At 42.0% G+C, this 24,570-nt stretch overlaps 1 protein-coding gene across 2 annotated transcripts in view; it reads right to left on the minus strand.

Annotated features, from left to right (window-relative positions):
• Window positions 1-24,570, minus strand: part of TPH2 (tryptophan hydroxylase 2) — a 73,880-nt gene that overhangs the window by 45,577 nt on the left and 3,733 nt on the right. For both annotated transcript variants that reach the window (XM_039501052.1, XM_039501141.1), the window contains exons 2-7: window positions 22,496-22,648; window positions 20,657-20,840; window positions 20,457-20,557; window positions 12,783-12,850; window positions 4,265-4,461; window positions 1,328-1,463 (exon numbers count right to left, since the gene is read on the minus strand). In XM_039501052.1, the coding sequence (XP_039356986.1) occupies window positions 1,328-1,463; window positions 4,265-4,461; window positions 12,783-12,850; window positions 20,457-20,557; window positions 20,657-20,840; window positions 22,496-22,648 (839 nt within the window). The remainder of the gene's footprint in view (window positions 1-1,327; window positions 1,464-4,264; window positions 4,462-12,782; window positions 12,851-20,456; window positions 20,558-20,656; window positions 20,841-22,495; window positions 22,649-24,570) is intronic.

Consider the following 24,570-nt stretch of genomic DNA (forward strand, 5'->3'; position numbering starts at 1 on the left):
AGCAGAGCACTTTGGTGCGCACTGCTATTCATGACCCCCATAGTCTGAACTGCACAGCAGTGTATACATGCCTTATATACACACACAGAGGTGGTCAACCAGCATGCAATCAATCCCCTTTTTCAGGAATCTCAGCCAAAACACCAATGCTCAGTTTCTTTGCAGCAGCTGTGCCTCAAGAACTGACTCTCGTTAGAGAGATTATGTAGAGAGCAAATTCCTTTGACGCTTGCCACGGCTTCCCCAAAAAGAGATACCGCATTACAAAACTAGCAATCCAGCATTTCTTCAAATGCTGTACAAAGCTCCCACCATAAGAAAGAACTTCTAGCATGATGTGCAAGAGGGCTAACTGGTAATTCCCACCATGATAGTATATTAAATTATTTTTAGATATAGCTTTTAACTGTAAAATAAAAAAAATGCAGCTAGGTTATTGGATTTATATCTTAAGATGTTTTCCCAGGGCTTCAGTGGATCTGCTCTTGTGAGCAAAGTTATGCATGGGCTTAAGTGTTTGCAGAATTAGGGCTGCAGATATTAACTCATTTGTGTAAGCTTTGGCTTTGGTTTTTGTTGCCATATATTATACAAAAATAAAATACACCAAAATGGTACATACTCAATAAAGAAAGGCTATCATTTCATGCTAGATATCTGGTAACTGAAACTGCTCAAACATGGCCCTTATGGTTTATGAAATCAGCAGTGTCCCTTGATGGAATTACTATTCAACTATTTACTTGCATAGAACAGGAAACATTCAATACAAAAAACCTAGAGGAGCTAGCTGAAATTTTTTAAAGGATATTAAGTTTTCAGTGAAAAATCAACCCTCCATATATTTCATCCAAAACCCAAACATTTCAATTTGAAAATGCTGGTGTGGTGCCTCATCGGAGTCATAGTTTGAGAGCTTCACACTCCAGTTCTCTTCTATGGCCGAGGTTCTTTGATCAGATTACATCTCCCATATTGCTCCACAGTCCCCTCTCTTGGTGAGGGAGGCAGTGCATCATGGAATACCATGCCTGAGGTGTATGAGAAATAAAATCAGGCTGGGAAGTTCAACCCATAGAGTAGAACGGGGACATGAGGTACCCAAACTACAACTCTCATGAGGCACCATGGTGGTATATCTACATTAAAAGATTTCAGTTTTGGGCCAAACATTGTGGGAGGGTTGGAAATTGGTTTTCATGCATTTGGTTTGTAGACCAAAAAATCCTGGATTGTTGAGTGGGCTGAATCAACATAAAAATTTTGAAAATTAAGTTTTAGTTGTAGTTAATTTTAACAACAAATGAATAGGACAAGGTATGCTTACGGTTCTGGTGTGTAGAGAGGGTCAGAGCCATGCCGTACATATTGAGTGCAGTGAAAAACTCTATAGGCTAATCCTGCTAAAAAATCTCGAGGAGACAGATATCCAGCAACTGGTCTCACTGTGAAGCCAGACCTTTCTAAAGTGGAGGAGATAGTGAAAAGACCAAATTGGATATATCAACACCTGAGAGAAAGCAAGGATTTGTAGTTATTTATTCTGTCCAAAACAAGGCACTGAAAACCTTGGCCAAAACTGCTATACTATTTACACCCACATTGCACTGCTAAAATACTCTTAATTAAAACAGCTTGAAGTAATTCAAGGCTTGTTTAAGAACTTTTACTAGAAAAGAAGTCAAGTCTAAAGTGAGTAACAACATCATGAAGTATCTGTTTTTATGTATGGCACCAAACAAGAACAATATAGAAGTTTCCAGCACAGAAGCTGAATTCTGTGAAATACGATGTAAATCACCTTTACTGAAATTAAACTATATAAAAAAATCATACATTTAAAGTACTATCTTATAAATTATTTAAATAAACATATGGTGACATGAGTATACCAGATGCTCATTTTTACATTTAATAATGCAGTCCTTCATCAGATTAGTCCTACAGGCGAGTTATTTCAAACTCACAGTGACTTTGAACAGGCCAGTTCTTTCCCAAGTTCTCCCTCTACTCATTAGCGGCTGTTTTCAAGGTGTTTACAGGAAAATATTCCAAGTTCAGTTTCCACAAAAATTGTGACTGCTGTGACTGGTCTGAAAGTGTATTTCTGTAGTTCTGTTGCTGTTTTTAGCTTCTCGTTAAGGAAAAAAAACCAATTATGATGCTTCAGTACCATTCCCTCAGACCAAGAGAACAATATAGGAGTGACTTAAGAATATATGACCAAACGCAAAAAGCAATGAACCAATTGTTGCTGAATGCTGGCAACCATAAACAAGAGGTAAGCATGTAGCAGGGAAGAAAGGAATGGGTAAGATTATTCTTTCATACCAAACAGTGTATTTATTTTAAGTTAAAATTCTTCCATATACATTTAGGACACCACTTTTCCTTACCTTTTTTTGTATAGCACTTATAGCACAAAAGATTTTCATTTTATAAAACATTTGTAGGATATTATACACTTGAGCTCCCAGGATTGCTGCAAGAGACAGCAGCATTTTGTTGCCCCTGAAGTTCTCATGAGATCTTTGAGGAGAATGGACAATGAAAGAATTAGAACGGACAGACTGCTCTGAACCGTGAGGGCAAGCCACTACAGGGCTCAACATCTTCTCCTTTCATACAAGGCATGTTTTCATCAGAGATGGGGAAGAAGGGCTTTTTCAAAAGCAAAGAATCATTTAGGCCTTGATCATTCAAGTGAATTCCCTGAAGGAGAACCTCTGCACCTGTGTGGAGCCCTGTTCAGGCGGAGCTCATTACAGCGCTGGGACCTTGATAAGTATATATAAAATGGGTCTGCAAAAAAGAACAGGGGTACTTGTGGCACCTTAGAGACTAACAAATGTATTTAAGCATAAGCTTTTGTGGGCTACAGCCCACTTCATCGAATGCATAGACTGGAACATATAGTGAGGACACACACACACACACCTCTAAGAGGCTAATTAATTAAGATGAGCTATTGTCAACAGGAGAAAAAAAAACTTTTGTAGTGATAATCAAGATGGCCCATTTCAGACAGTTTGACAAGAAGGTGTAAGGATACTTAACCTGGGGAAATAGATTCAATGTGTTAATGGCTCAGCCATTCCCAGTCTTTATTTAAGCCTAAATTGATAGTATCTAGTTTGCATATTAATTCAAGTTCTGCAGTTTCTTGTTGGAGTCTGTTTTTGAAGCTTTTCTGTTGCAAGATAGTAACAGATTTAAAGGTGGCAATCTTGCAACAGAAAAGCTTCAAAAACAGACTCCAACAAGAAACTGCAGAACTTGAATTAATATGCAAACTAGCTACTATCAACTTAGGCTTAAATAAAGACTGGGAATGGCTGAGCCATTACACACATTGAATCTATTTCCCCATGTTAAGTACCCTCACACCTTCTTGTCAAACTGTCTTAAATGGGCTATCTTGATTATCACTACAAAAGTTTTTTTTCCTCCTGCTGACAATAGCTCAGAAACTCCCACCTTTTCATGTTCTTTGTATGTGTATATATATCTCCTCACTATATGTTCCATTCTATGCATCCAATGAAGTGGGCTGTAGCCCATGAAAGCTTATGCTCAAATAAATTTGTTAGTCTCTAAGGTGCCACAAGTACTCCTGTTCTTTTTGCGGATACAGACTAACACAGCTGCTACTCTGAAACCTGTTTAAATAGGTCTGTCACTCCAAATCCAGAACTTCAAAACTGTACTAGAATACTGCAAAGTTCATTTGGGAATATTCAAACACATCTGGACAAGTGCATTCCCACCATCTGCAACCTTTGGCATAGATACAGACAGACAATGTAATGAATGACGATGCCTGAAGCCATCTTTAAATTCTACTATCTCAACATTTCATTCTTCCTCCCCACTAGGAGGAGCTACAGGAGACACCGTGTTCCTTCAGTGTGTTCATTACAACAGCACAGTTATCTATGCTTGCCACCCATGTCACACCACAAGACCTTCCTCTACCTCCAATATAATTTTATGTGATGTGTAGCATGCAAAGTCATTTAGGTGTGCTACCCTGACACCTCCTACATTCCTATTAAAACAACTATCACTGACTCCAACAATTTCTCTTCTGTGGAAAACATTGCAACGAGTGTGTGTGTGTGTGTGTGTTGACTAATGGCCTGATCTAAAATCCACGGATGACAATGGAGGTTCTTCCATTCAGGGAACTTTGGAACAGGTCCTAAGAGAAGACAACATTTTTCCATGACATCATGGCTATTCAAAAATCAAACATGAACCTTACCTTTAAGAAAAATAGAAACATCTTCCAGTTGGGGTACATTATCCTCTCTATATCCACAGTACTTGGTCAGCAAAGGGAAGTTTTTTAAATATTCCCGACAAGCATGAGTGGGATAGAGTTTAGTGAGTTCCCTGAATACTGTCCCCCAAGTTTTAATTTCTTCGGCAGTGTACTCCACCCTGGGAATGGGTTGACCACTAAAAAGAAGGAGAAATATTCTTAAACACATCACAGTTGCTAGACTGATTTTAGACAGTAAATTCTTCAGAGCAGGAATGTCACTTCCATGTATCTTATTTCTACATCAGTAAATAACTGTGTGCATTAATGGTCCTATCTAAATAATAAAAACCTGAAATCAAGCCTTCTGTTAAAACAAATACAAATATTATTGGGCTCTTTCCTAGAGTTGCTTTTGTTCTATATTAATAATAAATATATTGTGGTATCAGGAAGGACTCCTTGCACCACATAAACTGTGTATTTCTGAATGTGAGGCCACATTCATACCTGCCTGCATGAATATCATGATTCAGTCCCTTTACTTTCTCTCTCTCAACCAATTTCTCATCCATGACAGAATTGTATCTGTCACCCTAGACTACTTTCCTTAGTAGCCCCTTGTGAGGAATTTGCCAAGCGCTCACTTAAAGTCCAAACAATTAAATCTACCAATTCTCCTTTATCCAGTCTTTTGTTGAAGTGCCCAAAGAATTTTAATAGATTGGTGAGGCATACATCTCCTTAAAGAAGCGGTGTCAATTTGTCCATATCATATTGGACCACACCTTCAGAATTAGCTGGCTAGCACCCAGCTCAATTTAGGATGAAGGGCACCACTAAAACATGTGTAAGCCACCTTAATGCCCCACCCATCCTCAGGCTGCCAGTCTGATCCTGAAGAACATAACAGTTGCTCTAAGTTGCGTCAGCTGCAATGGACCTGTGGGGCCATTCTATCAGCCAAGGATCACCAGAGCACAATGCTCTGGCCATGTCCCTTTCTCCTCAACCACACTCTGTGCTGGGGAACCATGAGGTAGAGGTTGGCACAGATCCAGCAACATCACAAGAAAATTCTCTGCAAAAAGGGAAGCTTCATCTGGTCATGTAAGCTGGCTTCATATCCGCTTTGTGTCACTGGAGAGGTGCAACAAAGCCAAGAATTTGGGGCGTTTTAAACTTGGGTGTTTTGTAATTTACTGTTGTCCCAACCAATTCATTAGGCCCTGAATTAAGATTCATTTGCCTTTAAATTCCCTATCAGAAGTTGCATCCTGTCTATGTGAGTTTGTTTTACCTGTTCCTCCCTCTTTCCCTCTCATCTTGACACCAATTTCCTCAGCTGGGGGATCAGTGAAGCCAGTTCTGAGTTGAGCCTGCTCTACCACGTCTGCATATGCCATATCTACAAATAATTCCATCTCACTGCGATCTTCCACTTCAGCATCTCTGTCCACGGGCTCTGAGGCCCACAAACTGCTTGCACCAGAAGGAAAGTGGTGGTGCATTATGAATCTGCAATCTGTGCAATGAACAGTGTAGCCCCAAACCTGAATGATGTGTTGCTGAACTTTTACGACCCTTAGTTATAGTGGAGGCTTTACTCCAACTGATAACTAAGGATGACCAAGATTTTATCCATCTCTAAGTTCAAAGCTAAGGGGTTTTTCCTGGCTAGGGTGACCAGATGTCATGATTTTATAGCGACAGTCCTGATTTTGGGGTCTTTTTCATATATAGGCTCCTATTACCTCCCCACTCCCGTCCCAATTTTTCACACTTGTTGTCTGGTCAACCTATTCCTGGCTAGCCACCCAAATATATACCTAGGATCTCGGATGGGGTTGTACTTGGGAGGGGCTAGCCTATGCCACTGCCTGTGCCTTCACAGTCACGCTGCTATTTGTAAACAGACTAGTTTGGGCAGAGATAGCATGTGTATGTCTATCCAAGCTGGGAATTACATCTCCCAGCTGCAGTGCAGATATACCCCACCCAGGTGGCTAGGTCAGACCAACCTAGAGCATTTGGTAGGTTTGTATCTATGTAAAAAATGTGAATAGGCAACAGTGAACGAGAGTGTAAGCAAGAGAGAAAAAATGTATTCTGTAACTAATCACAAGATACAAATGCCCTCCCTCACTGTATAGTTATTAGCTTTATAGAAAAACATCATAACTTTTACAGGCTGTTTTCAAGGGGTTGTTTTTTTCCACTGATTTTTTTTTGCTTAAATAATCAAAGTAGATACAAACAAGAAAAATGAAAAATCTAAAAAGGGATGCATAAAGTTGAAAAGAACATGAAATTAATATGTGCCTTCCCCTATGTGCTAGGACTTAGGCCTATTACAAATAAAATTAGAATGTGATTGAAATTAGTTTGACTTGGAAGCTTGTGTGACAAGAAAATTACAACACAGCAGGTATTTGTAGGTAGTGCAGAAAAATTACTAACTCCTGGGGATGGTAATGAATTCAAAATATAGGCTTGATTTGGCAAGACAAAATTAAAAGTATGTAAGTGTTATATTTGTATGTGAAGGAACAGATACCATTAACTCCAGAGAAATTCACTAAATCAATCAGAGTAGTGTTAGCAAGACTAATAAGGGTACTCTGCAATCTCCAGAGTAAGAAAAGTGGAGAACAAAACAGCATATGACAAGAAAGGAAAACTTTGAAAACAACAGGGAGAGTTTGGCTAACTTTAGTTTTCCTATTACGAGACCAAATCCTGAAGTGCTAATTCACTCTTGACTTATTTGAAATCAATGAGACTAAAGAATGACCAACACAGAGTTAGCACTTCAGCCTTTAGTCTTTCAGATGTACCTCTTAGTTAACCATTGGCAGTGTGGAGACTAATGAGGGGTAGAAAGTCAAAAGGGGGCTGGGCACCTGACTACACTAGGGCCCTTTTGAAAGAACCCATCCTTAATTTACTATTGAGCCTGGACACAAAGTCAAGGACCATTCTCAAAACAGCTGATGTACACAGGAGATCAGACTGTCCCATAATCATAGAATATCAGGGTTGGAAGGGACCTCAGGAGGTCATCTAGTCCAACCTCCTGTTCAAAGCAGGACCAACACCAACTAAATCATCCCAGCCAGGGCTTTGTCAAGCCAGGCCTTAAAAACCTCTAAGGAAGGAGATTCCACCACCTCCCTAGGTAACCCATTCCAGTGCTTCACAACCCTTCTAGTGAAAAAGTTTTTCCTAATCTCCAACCTAAACCTCCCCCACTGCAACTTGAGACCATTACTCCTTGTTCGGTCATCTGCCACCACAGAGAACAGTCTAGATCCATCCTCTTTGGAACCCCCTTTTAAGTAGTTGAAAGCAGCTATCAAATCCCTCCTCATTCTTCTCTTCTGCAGACTAAATAATCCCAGTTCCCTCAGCCTCTCCTCATAAGTCATGTGCTCCAGCCCCCTAATCATTTTTGTTGCCCTCCGCTGGACTCTTTCCAATTTTTCCACATCCTTCTTGTACTGTGGGGCCCAAACTGGACACAGTACTCCAGATAAGGCCTCACCAATGTCAAATAGAGGGGAATGATCATGTCCCTTGATCTGCTGGCAATGCCCCAACTTATACAGCCCAAAATGCCATTAGCTTTCTTCGCAACAAGGGCACACTGTTGACTCATATCCAGCTTCTCGTCCACTGTAACCCTTAGGTCCTTTTCTGCAGAACTGCTGCCTAGCCATTCGGTCCCTAGTCTGTAGCAGTGCATAGGATTCTTCCATCCTAACTGCAGGACTCTGCACTTGTCCTTGTTGAACCTCATCAGATTTCTTTTGGCCCAATCCTCTAATTTGTCTAGGTCCCTCTTTATCCTATCCCTACCCTCCAGAATATCTACCACTCCTCCCAGTTTAGTGTCATCTGCAAAATTGCTGAGGGTGCAATCCACATCATCCTCCAGATCATTAATGAAGATATTGAACAAAACCGGCCCCAGGACCGACCCTTGGGGCACTCCACTTGAAACCGGCTGCCAACTAGATATGGAGCCACTGATCACTACCCATTGAGCCCCATGATCTAGCCAGCTTTCTATCCACCCTATAGTCCAATTATCGAGCCCATACTTCTTTAACTTGCTGGCAAGAATACTGTGGGACACCATATCAAAAGCTTTGCTAAAGTCAAGGAATAACACGTCCACTGCTTTCCCTTCATCCACAGACCCAGTTATCTCATCATAGAAGGCAATTAGGTTAGTCAGGCATGACTTGCCCTTGGTGAACCCATGCTAACTGTTCCTGATCAGTTTCCTCTCCTCTAAGTGCTTCAAAATTGATTCCTTGAGGACCTGCTTTTCCAGGGACTGAGGTGAGGCTGACTGGCCTGTAGTTCCCCAGATCCTCCTCCTTCCCTTTTTTAAAGATGGGTACTACATTAGCCTTTTTCCAGTCATCCGGGACCTCCCCTGATCACCATGAGTTTTCAGAGATAATGGCCAATGGCTCTGCAATCACATCAGCCAACTCCTTTAGCACCCTCGGATGCAGTGCATCCAGCCCCATGAACTTGTGCTCATCCAACTATTTTAAATAGTCCCGAACCACTTTTTTCTCCACATAATGTCATCCTAATAATTAAGAGACGGTCTTGTCACCCACCCACACCCAATTCAGGATTGCACATACCACCTACTCTGCGTTTAGTGAAACGCACACACACAACACCCAAAACCCAACAACTTTGTGACAATAACTACATGGAAAAGTAACACTAAGAAAATAGCTAATGGATTTTTATCTTCTTTTAATATGACTTATCTGGAAACAAGGGAGAGAGCCAGCACCATGCAACTAGCCAGCACCAAGCATACCACGAATTGCAGTTTGTGAATCACTGCAGAAGATATTAGCTAGTGATTTAAATATTAATCAGACCATGGTCACTAGATCCTAATAGCTGAAAAGCACTTTATTTATTGATGAGTTTTTCATGTTGGTGGGGGACAAGTTATGAAATATCTCACTTACTCAACTGTCCAGATAGCAACAAAATATTTGCAGAGTAACATACCTGACACAGAAAAAGCATGAGCCAAATATCTGGCACCCTAGGAAATTCCCCGAAAGGACTGCTTAAGATTAGGCCTAGAATGGTCTCATTAGCTTCCAATACCAGAGAATGGGGAGAGGAAACTTCACCACAATGTGAGGAAGCAAGAGAGAAGTGAAAGGGAATATGCTACATTTTTAACTGATCTGGAACAAAACAGAATGAGGCATATATATATAAAACTGTGGGCTAAATCCTGACTGAGGTTAATAGTAAACTCCCATTGACTTCAACAGAAGCAGGCCTGAGCCTTTTGTATGAGAACCTTTCTTTGTGAGCAATGGGAGCAGAATCTGGCCCCAGGTAACTTTTGTAAAAAAACAACCAGGATTCCACTGGTTATCATCAACTACAGGAGATTATAAAAGGGCCTGACTCATGTGCACTGGTTGTATATTGGTATAATTCCATTGACTTCACTGTAATTTGCACTGAAGTAACTTTGAGCAGGCTCAACGTATTCTTTGCCCCAACTACTTGACTTTAACCTGTGAAAACTTTGTACTAAACTACTGCAATTGATGTTTGCATGCACCTGCTAAGCCAGATCTATCATTTTCTGCATTTTATTGAGGGGTAAAATAGGTCTTACAAGATTAGCTTTGAATTTGGCTGTCTCCCACACTGCAAGCAAACAAATGCATTACTGTAGAACTGTTACATGACTAATAGCTGAAGCATCCTGTCTTGGAGGACTAAATAAATCATCTTGCCATTGCAGGATTTAAGATATTTCTAATGCCCCTATTTATGTGCTATCTATGGCTGGAATCAATGATCTAGGCATTTTTCCTCACAAACATTTTATGATTCTATCTCCTGTACCTCAGGAATGTTCTCTCAGCTGTGTATGTGCGAACAGGGTAACACTTCTAACAGCTTGTTTTAATCCTAGGTAGTGACATAGGCACTCCAGTGAGCGTGTATCATGTTCCTCTGCAGACACAGAAATCTATGGGCAATGGTCAGCCTGTTTAGGCTTGCTGGTTCCTCGGACACTTACAGATTCCTGTGAATATAAGTTTTGAAATGGCTCATTTTCCTTCTTCGTACCATTGATTTTAATGTTTTTCCTTACCTCTGTGATTAAATTATTTGCTTTGCCCTTTCACAGTTCTGATAAGAAACTCAGAGATTTTTCCGGTGGGATTCCTGCTGCCTCTTTGATAATTCTCACATACTCTTATTCTTTTCTAGAAGTTCTTTTCCCAATCAGCTGCCTCAAACCTCATCCTGTCTTTTAAAATTAATTTGTAACTGACCATTTCCCCACTTTTGCTCTATGTTCTGGCCTTATAAGTTGGTTCTCTTTTTTTCTCTCTCTCTGTGGAGCTGGCATGTAACTATCACCCTACCCCCAATATATACCCCCTCTGTTTTCCTCTACCTGCCTTTGAAGCCTCATTCTTCCCCATACATCAGACTGGCTGGCACTCATTAATTGGTTAGAGGTGCAATGTAAGGCTTTTCTTCCTCTTTCCTGTACCCAAGGACTGCGTGTGCCATCTCTGCAGCCCCTCCTGCTACCAGCTACGCCTATTGCCAGCTCACAGAGATCTCCTTTAGTTCAAGTGCTAGGCAGTGTTTTGGGAAATAAGTATCCTTAGGTCTAGAATCAACATTCTACTCCCAGCTCAGCAGACATGAGCGAGATTTATTTTGTAACTGTGACAGCTGTAGAGTTTGAACTCTTGTGAATCCCAGGTAAAAGGGATGACGTTTGTCTAATGAGGCAAGTACATAGTGCATACAGCAGGTTGAAACTTGTGATTTCCCTTCCACAGGACATTCCAACATTTCAAAAAAGTTTGCATTCTGAATCAGAATGAAAACTCGAAATTTCAAAGTTCCCGGAGAAGAAATACTAAAAATATTTCATTTCAGAAAAAAATCAAAGCCTTTTCATTTGATTTTTGCTAAACAAAAACAGAGCAGACAGTGGTCCTGACTCAGAGACTCCTTGCATTGCCACCAACTCCTCAGGGAACAGCCAGGGCACCCCCTAGGTTTACATGAATTCTCCACTGTGGAGCAGGGAGTCTATAAACCAGGGGTGAGGGATCTTTTTTCTATCAAGGGCCATTGACCCACATAAAAAAAAAAAAGTCAGGCAGGGGCCACACACAGTCCCACAGGGGGAGAGCATGGAGGCTCGGGGCTTTCCCCCACAGCGGGAGCAGGTGCTTGTGGCTCCAGCCCCATGGATTGCGGGGGCGGGCGCACGGAGGCTCAGAGCTTTCGGCCCACACCAGCTATAAACCCTGAGAGCCTCAACAACTTCCTGGGTTGCCAAGATCTTGGCTGGGAATGTGGAAGCCCGAGATCCCCATTTTAAGCCTGCCTGCCTCAGAGCACTGAAGGCTTCCAGAGTCTGCAGCTCTGAGGCAGCCCCACCATGCCGACTGCTTCAGAGTCAAAGACAACAGGACTTCCAGGCTCCTAGCAGTTCTGGGAGTCCTGCTGGGGGCCTCAGGGCTTCCAAACTTCCTGCCATGCAGACTACTTCTGCCTGTGGCAGAAGTTCATAGAAATCTAAATGTTTCCATGAAACATTTCATTTTGGACAATTTAGCTTTTTCTGATGAAAAAAATACTTAGTCAGAAAATTCCCAATCTGCTCTAATAGTGCAAACACTTTGTATGATGCTGCCCTCTAGTGGCTGTTCCGGAGGGAGAAAAGAGTTTCCAGTTGTAGTGGGGGAATTCTTCTTTGGCTCAAGTGCTAAAGGTCTGTTCTGGAGTTAAAAGACCAAGGTTCTAGGCCAATTATAGGAGGTGTCTGTGTCCATGGCACATGGATTCATTTCATTATAGGATATGCAAACATCTGTAAAATAGCTCCTTACATTAAACTAGCCAGGAATACAATGGTGAAAATGTAGCACTTAACCTCTAAACGCCCCACTTGCTTAGAATTATACTGAAAATTATAGGATTTCAAGCTTTTGGTTTGTCATCTGTAACATATATTAAACTGGTCAAAGTTCAATGGCTCACTTGTCTTTTCCAAAACTTCATGCTAACAGAATTACCGTATATTCCGGCGTATAGGACTAGTTTCTATACTAAAAAAACAACCCCCTAAAATCGGGGGTCGTCTTATACGCCGGGTATAAACAGCGGGCAGCCCAGAGCCCTCTGACTCCCCGCTGCGGCTGGGATTTAAAAGGCTCTGGGCTCCCCGCCGCAGCGGGCAGCCCAGAGCCCTCTGACTCCCGGCCGCGGCTGGGATTTAAAAGGCTCTGGGCTCCCCCCCTCGGAAGGGGGGGGTCGTCTTATACGGCGAGTATAGGCCAAAACCTATGTTTTATCTGTAAAATTAGGGGGTCGTCTTATACGCCCAGTCGCCTTATATGCCGGAAAATACGGTAAGTGGAGTGGAATTTTTTTCTAACATAGCAGCACGGAAAAGAAATATACCAGTACTTACTATTTATAACTCATGGCAACATCCACAAAATACTTTCTTCTTTGTCGATATACATTGTCCTTAAATCCCTTAAGAAAGTAAGACAAGATTAATTTATAGCAAAGACAAAGAAAATCAGCTGTAAGAATTTTAAAATAAATCATTTAAGTGTTTACTTATATTGCTTTCTGATTAACAGCATCTAGTTTAATGTGGAGAAAAATAAACTAGTGTCACACTTCCTCCAAAAGGAACATTTCCAGGAAAGGTGCAGTGCACTAGTGTCATCACACAGCCAAAAATATTAAGTATGGGAAAACTGGTTATGACTCAACTTCAGCCCACCCAAACACCTCCATGGCCTGGCTGGAGTCTCCCAAGCAGGCAAAAATCTGGGTGCTAGGCTCATGCATCACACTTCTTTCGTGGCTTGAAAATTGAAGTGTCTCAGAATTCATGAAGAGTTTGTTTTGAAGATACTACTGTGATGGCCACCATCTTGGCTATCACGCTGGCAACTGAACAAAAAGCCTCCAGAGCTAAAGCATGAGCTGCTACAGCTTGAGCTAAAGTCCTGCAACTGGTTTCAGAGTAGCAACCATGTTAGTCTGTATCCACAAAAAGAACAGGAGTACTTGTGGCACCTTAGAGACTAACACATTTATTTGAGCATAAGCTTTATCGGATGCATGCAGTGGAAAATACAGTAGGAAGAGATTATATATACACATACATACATACACACACACACACACACACACAGACAGAACATGAAACAATGGGTGTTACCATACCCACTCTAACGAGAGTGATCAGTTAAGGTGAGCTATTACCAGTAGGAGAGAAAAAAAAATTGTAGAGGTAAAAATAGTGGTAAAAAGTTTCTCTCTCTCCTGCTGGTAATAGCTCACCTTAACTGATCACTCTCGTTAGAGTGGGTATGGTTTCATGTTCTCTCTCTCTGTGTGTGTGTGTATATACACACACACCCCGGTATATCTTCCTACTGTATTTTCCACTGCATGCATCCAATGAAGTGGGCTGTAGCCCACGAAAGCTTATGCTCAAATAAATTTGTTAGTCTCTAAGGTGCCACAAGTACTCCAGGCCTGTAACTGTGGCTGTAATGGACTTATTTTCTTTGAGGATCAGCCACAGAGGGAGGTATGTGTAACGTAAACACGTGTGGGCTATACTACTTTCCATTACTCTAAACCATATGCAACGTCTCTTCTTTATATACAAAACACTCAGACACACTTCAGTTTTCAGGCTAAGTAGTAAGTGTCAACTTCAAGAGCAAGATTGGAGTGGGTTTAAATTTAAATTTCACACAGGCATACCAGCCCAGAAACTATATTTGCACTCGCCCCACTCAACTGGGCAGTAGTGTAACCAGAAAAAAATACCACTCTCCCCCATCACTAGGCATGGACAAAAAACACAAAAATGGTAGGAAAATGGCTGTTGGTCCACACAGATTCAATTCATAGATTTCATAGCCAGAGGGACTATTTGTGATCATCTAGTCTGACCTCCTGTATAGCACAGGATAGAAAACTTCCCTAAAACAATTTCTATAGCAGAGCTTTTAGAAAAACCTCCAATCTTGATTTTAAAATGGTCAGTGATGCAGAATCCCACTTGACCCTTGGTAAATTGTTCCAATGGTTAATTATCTTCACTAAAAAAAAATTACACCTTATTTCTAGTCTGAATTTGTCTAGCTTCAACTTCCAGTCATTGGATCATGTTATAACTTTCTCTGCTAGACTGAAGAGCACATTATTGAACATTTGTTCCCATATAGGTAGTTATTGATTGTACTCAGGTCACCTCTGACCTCCCCTTTGTTAAGCTAAATAGATTGAGCTCTTTGAATCTATCACTATAAGGTATGCTTTTTAATCCTTTAGATCAATCTCATGGCTCTTCTCTGAACCCTCTCCAGTTTATCAACGTCCTTCTTGAATTGTGGACACCAAAACTGGAACCACAGTATTCCAGCACTAGTTGCACCAATTCCAAATATGGAGGTAAAATAACCTCAATACTCCTACTCAAGATTCCCCTGTTTATGCATACCAGGATCACATTAGCTCTTTTGGCCACAGTGTCACACTGGGAGCTCACAATCAGCTGATTACCTATCATGATCCCCACACCTTTTTCAGAGTCACTGATTCCCAGGATAGAGTTCCCCCTACTGCAAGTATGGCCTGTATTCTTTGTTCCTAGATGCATATAATTACATATTAAAATGCATATTGTTTGCTTGCCTAAGCTTCCAGAAAAATTTGGATTTGTAACTATCATGGGGCTCCCAGCTGCAGCTAGTGCAAGAAGCAGCCACTATAAAGTGCATGCATGTACACATGTGTGTGTACACACACGTACTTCTGGGGGATGTATGAGAGAAATTAAAAGGGATTGTGAAAGCATTCAAGCCTCCTACTCTCAAGCACAGCCTGAGGCAGCAGAGGCCTTGCAACATCATTCAGATGTTTGGAGGACACATTTCGCCTTTGTTCCATTGGCATGACTTATCTAACATACATCTAGAGAGAAAGAACGTAAGAACATGGGTGAGGAATGGTGTCCGTAGCCTCTGTTTGTCACAGGGTGGAGATGAATGGCAGGAGAGAGATCACTTATTATATGGAAAATTATGGAAAAGGTTTCATACAGGCATAAAGTTGTTGATCCTTACTGGAGTTACCTTGTCTGTTTAAAACCGTTATGAAGCAAGTGCTGAGTTAATAAGTTGCAGACTTTGGATCAATGGTTAGGGGGATACCTTTTCCCTCTTTTAAGAGAGGCAAATGGTTTTGTAGGCCCAGGTAGAAAGGGACAGATGGCAGTTTGTTGTGACTCAAGAGTGTGTCACATGTAGCAAAATTCTGTTCCTGTTAACTGGTTAACAGGACTGGTCCTAGAGCTCAGAGGATATTTCTACACGGGGGTGGGGAACCTACAGCCCACAAGCTGGATCCGGCCTGCTGCCTGATTTCATGTGGCCTGCAGCAAATCTCCATGCCACGGGCCAGAAGCCCCAAGGCTTGGTGCCCCTCTATGGGGCTTGAGCCACAAGCACCAGCTTACCCCGCTGGAGGAAGAAGCTAGGGTTTCCAGGCCATTAAAAGTCCAGTTGGCTCTGCGCAGCTCCCGCAAGCAGCTGGCATGTCCCTGCGGCCTCTAGGCACAGGTGCGATCAGGGAACCGTGGCAAATGGGAGCTGCAGGGGCAGCACCTGTGGGTGCGGGCAGTGTGCACCGTGCAGAGCCGCCTCGCCACACCTCTGCCTAGGGGCTGCGGGGACATGCTGGCCGCTTCCGGGAGCTGCGCTAAGCCAAGGCAGGCAGGGAGCCTGCCTTAGCCATGCTGAACTGCTGACTGGGAGCTGCCTGAGGTAAGCACCACCCGACTGGAGCCTTAACCCTGAAACCCCTGACCCAGGTCGGAACCCCCTTCCACACCTCCCAGAGCCCTCACCCCCTCCCGCAACCCAACCCCTTGCCCCAGCTCTGAACCTCCTCCTGGAATCTGCACCCCAACCCGCATGCCAACACCCTGCCCCAGACCTGAGCCCGCTCCCACATTCCAAACCCCTTAGCCCCAGCCCAGAGCCCCCTCCTGCACCCCAACCCCTCATCCCCAGCTCCACCCGAGCCCACTGTGACGCGTCATTCCATATTCTTTATGAAAATATGCTTTTATGGTTTGACATAACTACGATATACTTTATGCAAGATGGCTCATGTGAGATATCATTGGAAAGGTTGTGATTTACTGAATGCAATTATCCTATTTGTATGCATTTATCATTTCTGTATCTGAAATTAGGAATATTGACTATGTACCTATATTTTGACTATGTTACTTTGTGTGATGCCCCCTGCTAACACTTCAGGTACAACAATGAAAAATCCTGACAGTGCTGATGGCCCATCAGCAAGAGACAATGGACTGTAAAAGAGCTTAGTCTTCCTGTGAACGCGTGGGTCGGCCTGTGAAGAATAGCTACAGAGGCTTGTGACCAAGTCACCTGATACTGGAACCCATCTTGAATTCTGTACTTTTCCACAAGAAGCTGGGGTGGGGGTCAAACTACGAAACAAGGGCTCCCGCCTTATGCAAATCCTATTTAAGGGTGGAGAGTGAGGTAATCCAGGTCATCAGTTCTCACCTGCTACCGCACCCAAGATGACTGTTGGAAACAACTAAGACTGAACTGGGGGAAAGAACTGGACCCAGGCTGGAAGGGCGCCTGGCCTGTGAAGAAAATTATTAGAAACACATTTAGGGTGAGAATTTACATGTAACCAGTTTCTTTAGTGCATTAAGCTTAGTTTGCATGCTCTGTTTTATTTTCTTAGTAATCTGCCTTGTTCTGTCCACTACCTCCTTAGCTACTTAAAATACACCTGTTATATACTTAATAAATTTATTTCTACAAATTTATTTCCGATTTATGTGATTTCTAACTTGGGGGGCATACACTCCTCCACATTGAGGGAAGAGGCAGATTTCATATAATTTTGAGTTTGTACTCCAAGGGAGGGGGACCTCTGCATGCTGTGGCAAGGCCCTTAAGCTGAGCCTTCTCAGAGCGGATCTCTGTCTCTCTGTGCAGCTGGCTGGGGCCCTGCCTGTGTGCTTGTCTGGGGAGCCTAGCCCAGCAAGACCAGGTAAAAGGCAAAATAATCTGGCAAAATAATCTGCCTCAGTGGCGTCCCAGCACATGAGGTGACATCACAGGGAGTCCAACCTGTCACACCCGCATCCCCAGCTGAAGCCCTCACCCCTACCCCCTGCCCCATAACCCCCTCCCAAACCCTGAACCCACTTCTGCCCCCACCCTGGAGCCTAGGGGAAGACCTGAGCTTCCCCCTCCCCTCCCGGGGTTGTGTGGCCTGAGACTGATTTTTCTGTGGGTCAGTGGCCCCTGCTAGAAAAAAGGTTCCCCATCCCTGGTCTACATGACAGTGTAAGCTTAGCGGTACTAGACTTTGAATGAGCAGATCCAGGGTTTATGGGGCATGTGCAGAAATTTAACTGACTCCCCCCCTCCTCCCAGCTCTGGTAGAAGCTCACTCTTCCCTCCCTGCCTCTCTGCCCCCTGCCCTGGCTCCTGCTCCAGCAGGAGCTTACTCTTCCCTTCCTCCCTCCCCCACACCCCAGTAGGAGCTCATTCTCCTCCCCAGGTGGCAGGGAGAGTGAGCTCCTCCTAGCCCGTGGCCCCAGGGCTGGAGGAGGAGTTCTGTGCCCCCAACAATTATTGGGGAGGCCCATGCCCCTACTTGCCCCACCCCATTCTGCAGACCCCTACTGGGTTTATGAACCTAGTGCCTGAGTGCCTACACTCATTTGTAACCCCAGGTTAAGAATTTTTTAATTTTGGATCCCAATCTGGGGCTCCAGCATGTACACTGCATTAGGCAGGTCCAAGTCCCACTACCCATAGTCAAGACTTGCCAGTGCTCTCCCAAAATGTGGCTGGTTCTACCCCTTTGTTCATGGTGCAGTGTGGGAAACCTTGACTGTCCACTGAACTTGACTATCAGAGGACAAAGAAAGTCAGTCCATTGGATTGTGGGATACTTTTGGTGGACTCCCATGCACGAGTCCAGGGGGGCGAGTCCAGTGTCTTGACTTGACTCAGGCTCAAACCCTCCACTCCCATGTGGTCCTGGGACACTAGGTCCAAGCGCTGGGTGAGCATGATGTGTGTGCAGACAGAAGTGGGATTAGACTTGAGCCTGAGTTCAAACCCTGGTCTTAATGCAGTGTAGACATACCCACGGTGGCCTTGTGCTGCCCCTGCATGGGGGTAGTTCTCCATGGCCCTTTATGACTCCTGTATGTCCCCTATACACTCCAGAGAGGGGTCAGAGAAGGGACCAGAAATAGTCTCTTGGTGTCCAGCAGTAGGTTTTTTTCCCATTTCTAAGTCCTAGGTTTCTGTGTAGTGTGGTGTAAATTATGCCCGAGTTTTCTAAAGTGTAACACATACTCTGCTTTCATGTCATGCAAATGTTTTTTTCATTATCTATAAAACTAAGGTGATCTGCAGAAACCTGCCTTATGTATTCAGTATAGACACCAGCTCAAAATATAGAACAATATTAAGTTGATCATTGCGATGGGCCATGTGAGGCTAAAATGCTTCTATTTGAAGCAAAGTTACTGTTAGTGGCTGAAAGTATTCTGCAGATTTGAGAGTTTCCAAAGATGCAGGACTTTTACCCTCGTCCATGATAAAGAAGTGCACAGAATGACTCAGGATTTTGGGGTGTGCTCCCCTTTGGGGAATGATCCAATACAGCAGCCTTCAGCTATTGTGAACTACATAAATGTAAATTAAACCAGGTGTCAAGGGTTCCTAGGGACTGATACAGTAGCCAGTGGTCAGCAAGGCACAGGGAAGCCCTAGTAATGCCTGGCCATTCCTCAGCCTCGTCCACAACATAGGTAATAGGGAGGGGCTGACACAGCAGTTGATGTGCTGGCTCTATACCCTTATAAGATCCCCTAACTGAGGTGATCCTCCCTACAGTATAGGGCCACTTCGCACCAGAAGCACAAAGCAAAGCAGCCTCAATACAGGGGAGAATCCACGACAAGTCTATAACATGACTGTGAACTACAGGGAGTAACATGTGAAACAGTAATTTTTCCAATTAGTGTTATACCTTACAGGATGTTTACCACCACCACCCCCAGTTACTAAATTCAAATGCTCTAGATAGCCCCTCTCCCCATTCTGAAAACCAAAATAGAAGCCAGCCATCCAAAACAGGTGTGGAAAGTTTTTGATTGTTTCCATTCACTTTGATGATTGCCCCTCTATTAGAGCAGCGAAAATGCAGATGATATAAACAGAGGAGTTTCTTCTAGCAGCCTATCGTTATAGTTCATTCTTAAGGTCTCTTAGGTTAGGCATATGCTGAAGAAAACCATGATTGAATGAAAACAAATAATTACTAAGGACTCATAGTCCTTAGCTTTAGATTTGGAATATCTAGACATTACCAAGGTACGAAACAGGGACTTATACACTGGCACTGATTTCAGAAAGCAAAGTAAGAAACGTATCTATGCACTGTATTCATACTGAGATTGGAGTGTACTGTGCTATTGTACCTTGTAACTATCCCTTAGTTTGAGGGCGAGCATTCTTTCAAATGCTTTGTTCTCCTACACCCACATTAAATAAAAATTCATATCAATGTCCATATTCTTTGATTTGTGGCAGAACCTAGGTTTACAATAACCCAAACTGTTTAGAATATCAAAGTTTTTATCCTGCATCTATTTTAAAAAAACACAAATGCAGTGTATAAATGGGGATCAAAAGTGATTTTGGAGTGCCTCAGTTTTTGAGTCTCCCAACTTGAGAAAGTGAATGAATGCATTCAATGACACCCTTTAAAGGGACCTGATTTTCGTAAAGTGCTGGTCACTCACCTACTGAAAATTAGGTCCCTTTAAGGTGCCAAAAAAAAAAAAAAAAGAGGCCCTCCAATATTGCTAATCAATTTTGAAAAATCTTTGCCATAGTGCTTATAACTTGACTGGTTAAACAATATGAATAATTATCTATAAAATTATTTTTAAATTCTATTGTGGATAACAAATTGCCCTGCAACTAGGATTTAAAATCCAAATAAGATAATTACTTTATTTCACACTTACTGGGTGATCTGCATCCAGCTCAGAGCCATACATTAGAACTCTCTGCGAACATTTGTCTAATTCAGCAATCTTCCTGGGGAACCAAGGAACACAATCAAGTTCTGTGGAAGATAGAGTGGAAATTGAAAATATTAGAGAGAGTAAGACTGGTGTGGTTCCTAAATGAAATGTTTACTAATTTCTAAATAAAGCAGCTTTACCGTCTTCATCAGTCCAGATATTTTCTGGTGGATTAAGAGTTACGATGTTAGTCTGAAACTTTAGCGACTGAATTAGTTCATTAAATTCTTTCTTACTGCAGTCACAGTCCACAAAAATTTCTACCTCTGAATTCCTCCTCTTGGATTTTCTTGATTCAATGTGAACCATACTCACATGCTTCTCCTGTGGGAAGATGAAACATTGGACTCTATACATAAAACAATTCATTTCGAAAACAAAATCAGTAGCATGAATTTCTGTTAAATATATTTTAAAAGTAATAGAAGTTTACATTAAAAATACTCAGCCTACAACTAAATGCATAGTACTGTTAAAGAAAAAAAATGCTGCTAGCTTAAGGTAAAAATTGTTCTCTCTCATTAGATGACTATGATAACTATAATATTCACAGGGGATTTCAATGTGATTTACCAAGACCATCTTTTACAAAGGATATTATGTTCGTTGTTTTAAAAACGATAATACAATGCTACACTGATATCAAAGGTAGATATAAAATATTCACTGCATTGTCAGTGTTAATTTCAGTATATTTTAGTTTTTCCAACTAAGAACACAATTGGTACAAGAAGCTGCATTTATTCAATCTCTCTCTTGACAAGCTAAGAGAACATTTATTTTGTGATAATTATATTTCATTTCTCATCTATCTTTCTTGTACTAATTATGAATGACCTGGAATAAGAGTAACAAAATGAAAGTCCAGACCAACTGATTGTCTAGAATAATGACCCTGGCAAGATCTACAACCCTCAGTGAATATGGGTGTCAAAATGGCTTAATCATTAATGATGTCTTCCCGTGATAGAACTCTCCCACCACAACTGCTGATCTACAAATGGGTGTCAAGAGGAGATTGCAAAGCATTCATAATGATTTCTATTTTTGCATGCATGAGGCACAAACCTGTCAACCAATCCATTATTTTTGACTTCCTTCCTCCTCACCCATTAAAGGATGCCAAATCTGAAGAGATCTATGCTGCTATCTACACTTGGCCCCTACACTGTATGTATTTTCATTCTGCGTAAAATTTACCCCAGGGCAAAGGGCCAAGCACAAGTTTCTGCCAGTCCCTGTGCACCTTCAGGGGCTTAAATGGTATGCAGTTTTTCCTCTGGCCTCCTACACAAGGGTATATTTCAACCTTGGTTAATGCATTTGCATCTAATACTTATGTTCACAATAAACGAAGTTTCCACCCTGATTACTTGTTATAAACTCAGTAAGATATTTCAGTACATGTATTCCGGTATTGAATGCATACCTAGTTGCATTAGTGGCGTTTCCCCTGGCACTATGCCTACTGGCACATCACAGCCTCACTCCTGTAACTGATAGCGTCTGTATAGCCTGCTGGGCTAGCACTCTGCCCATATGCAATCAACTGCATCAGGGCCTTAATGTGTATTAAGGCTTCATAATTCCTAATTTACTGCCTAAGACCCTGATCCAACAACACACACAACCAAATTCTTAACTTTAAGCACATGAATAGTCCTTCTGGAGTCAACACCAACATTAGAGTCAATGAGATGACTCATGTGCTTAAAACTTAAGCTCAAGCTTTAGTGCTTTGCTGGATCAGGGCATTTGACAGCTAGAACTTTAAGCACATGAGCAGTCCATTCACTTAATGGGGACTACTTTTGTGCCCAAAGTCAAACACATGCTTAAATACTTTGCTGGATTGGTTAGTAATCAAATGGAAAGTGTTATTTCACATGCTTCTTTGACTTCAGCGGAGCTACACCAGCTGACAATTTACCCAAATGTCCCTAACCTTTCCAATAATTATAACGATTTGTAATATTTACCTGGAAGAGTCTGAGTGCTTTCACCAATCCACCAACTTCATTTTTCAAGGAAAACACTACAGCTGTCTTTCCGCTTTCAGAAACTGATTCACTTTTGCTGTTTCCTTTATTCCCTTTCTTCTCATCATTTTTACCAGAACTAGCTCTGTTTGGCTACAAGAAAATAGATACAAAATACAATAGTTTCCAATGCGCATTTCTGAAAAATATCAAATATTCCTTTCACACAGACAGCTTTTGTCAGAAAATACCTGAATGAAAGTGATCCAGACTATAAAAATGGTAAGCAGCATATTCAGTCAGAAAAGGTAACAGGCAAATGTCAGAGACACAAGAGACCAATACAGAAATATGACACAAATATCATGACGCCATTAAAGCAATGTTATTATAGGTAATAAACAAAGACTGGATGGAACAATTCCTCATCTGGCTAAATTGTTGTAGCTCTGACTGCAATGGAGCTGTGCCAATTGACACCAGCTGATGATCTGGCTCAGAATTTTGAAATAATTTGAATTGTCCGTAAAAGCCACAAGCAGAATCTTCATATTCTCTGTTGCACTAGATTTAATGTTGCCACCTATTTTTCATTGCTCCTAATGAACTAAAAGCTATTCACTGATTATACAAATTAAAAAGGAAGAGATGTTTAGGCTCTGTCTATCTTAGAAGAAATCTGAATTAACTGAACCTTTTAAAAAAAAATTTAATCCAACTAAGTCTGACCTCCTGAGAATAGTCCATTTATCCCAAAGGAGCATTTCCTTTTTTATATTTTTACACTGTTGAGCTTCCCGCACCTGTAAGATTCTCTTTGCGCTGAATTTCCTTCTATATTTTCCAATAGTACAATATCCACATCTTAAAGTCTTTTTGAGATGCCTCTAAGTAGTCCATCTAAATCAAGAACTTTAGTAATACTGGCCAAGATTCTCAAAACTGACTAGCACTAGGTGTCGTGCTTGAGATACCTGAATGTAGACAGATCTTCAGAGGGCATGTGTTCTGCACTTTATGAAAATCAGACCCCTTTAAAAGTGTTTCAGATGTTTGCAACCAAAAAACATGACTATCTTGGCCACAGTGTCCATTTCAGATTTTATTGTTCATTGGTAAATTCTGTTCTTGAGATAAAAACAATGAACCAGCAATTTGGGGAAGGGGGAATCCAACAATCCCGGAGGGCAGCTCACAAGGTCTGAAACATTTAAAGCCATGTTCAAACTGTTCAAAAAAACAAAAACAAAAAAAACCAACCTATTTTTAAGAATTGGTGGGAACCCTGAGGCAGATCACCTCGTTTCCATCAGATCCTCCAGTGGAGCTGTGACAATTTATTCCAAATGAGGATCTGCCCTGAGTCCCAAACACAGTGTTCAAAAGCAGATTTAATAAGATTCTGCCTAGTCCTCATTGACCAGGCACAGTATTTTAAACTTATTTTATGCTAAATCCTTTTAAAATTGGATCAGATCCTTTCTAAAACAAATCTCCATTGTTGACAACAAGGACTAATCTGTAATCAACACAGTTTCAGTACAGACAGTTCAGTGCATCTAGACTAACCATGCTGAATTGATTTAAGTTTTACCCCCAGGCTAGTTCATACTGGCAGTGTCCTAAACCATTTAAGTTACAATATCCTCTGGGTAAGTAGCAGGCAATTCCCAGGTCAGTTCCCAGAAGCTAGGCATTCTGGAATATGTCACACAGCTACCATAAATGGTGGGAAGGTAGAGAGATGACAACTGACATGTTTCAGCTTCTCTGAGTCCACACTGGCACTAAAGCAGTACAAGCTGAACCAGTTAAACTTTAACTGGTTACAAAACCAGTTAAAAACTGTAGCCTATTCTAACCATTTATTAGAGTTTTTATAAATCTGGGGTGTTTTTGTCTGAGTGGACACAGACATCCTAGACCAGTTATGAGCAACCTGCAGCCTGCCAGGGAAATCCACTGGCAGGCCGCCTGACAGTTTGTTTACATTTGCACAGCTGACTGCAGCTCCCAGTGGCCACGGTTCGCTGCTCCCAGCCAATGGGAGCCGTGGGCAGTGGTGCAAATGTAAA

This window comes from Mauremys reevesii, linkage group 1 (genome assembly GCF_016161935.1).
Source record: "Mauremys reevesii isolate NIE-2019 linkage group 1, ASM1616193v1, whole genome shotgun sequence".
Taxonomy (NCBI): domain Eukaryota; kingdom Metazoa; phylum Chordata; order Testudines; family Geoemydidae; genus Mauremys; species Mauremys reevesii.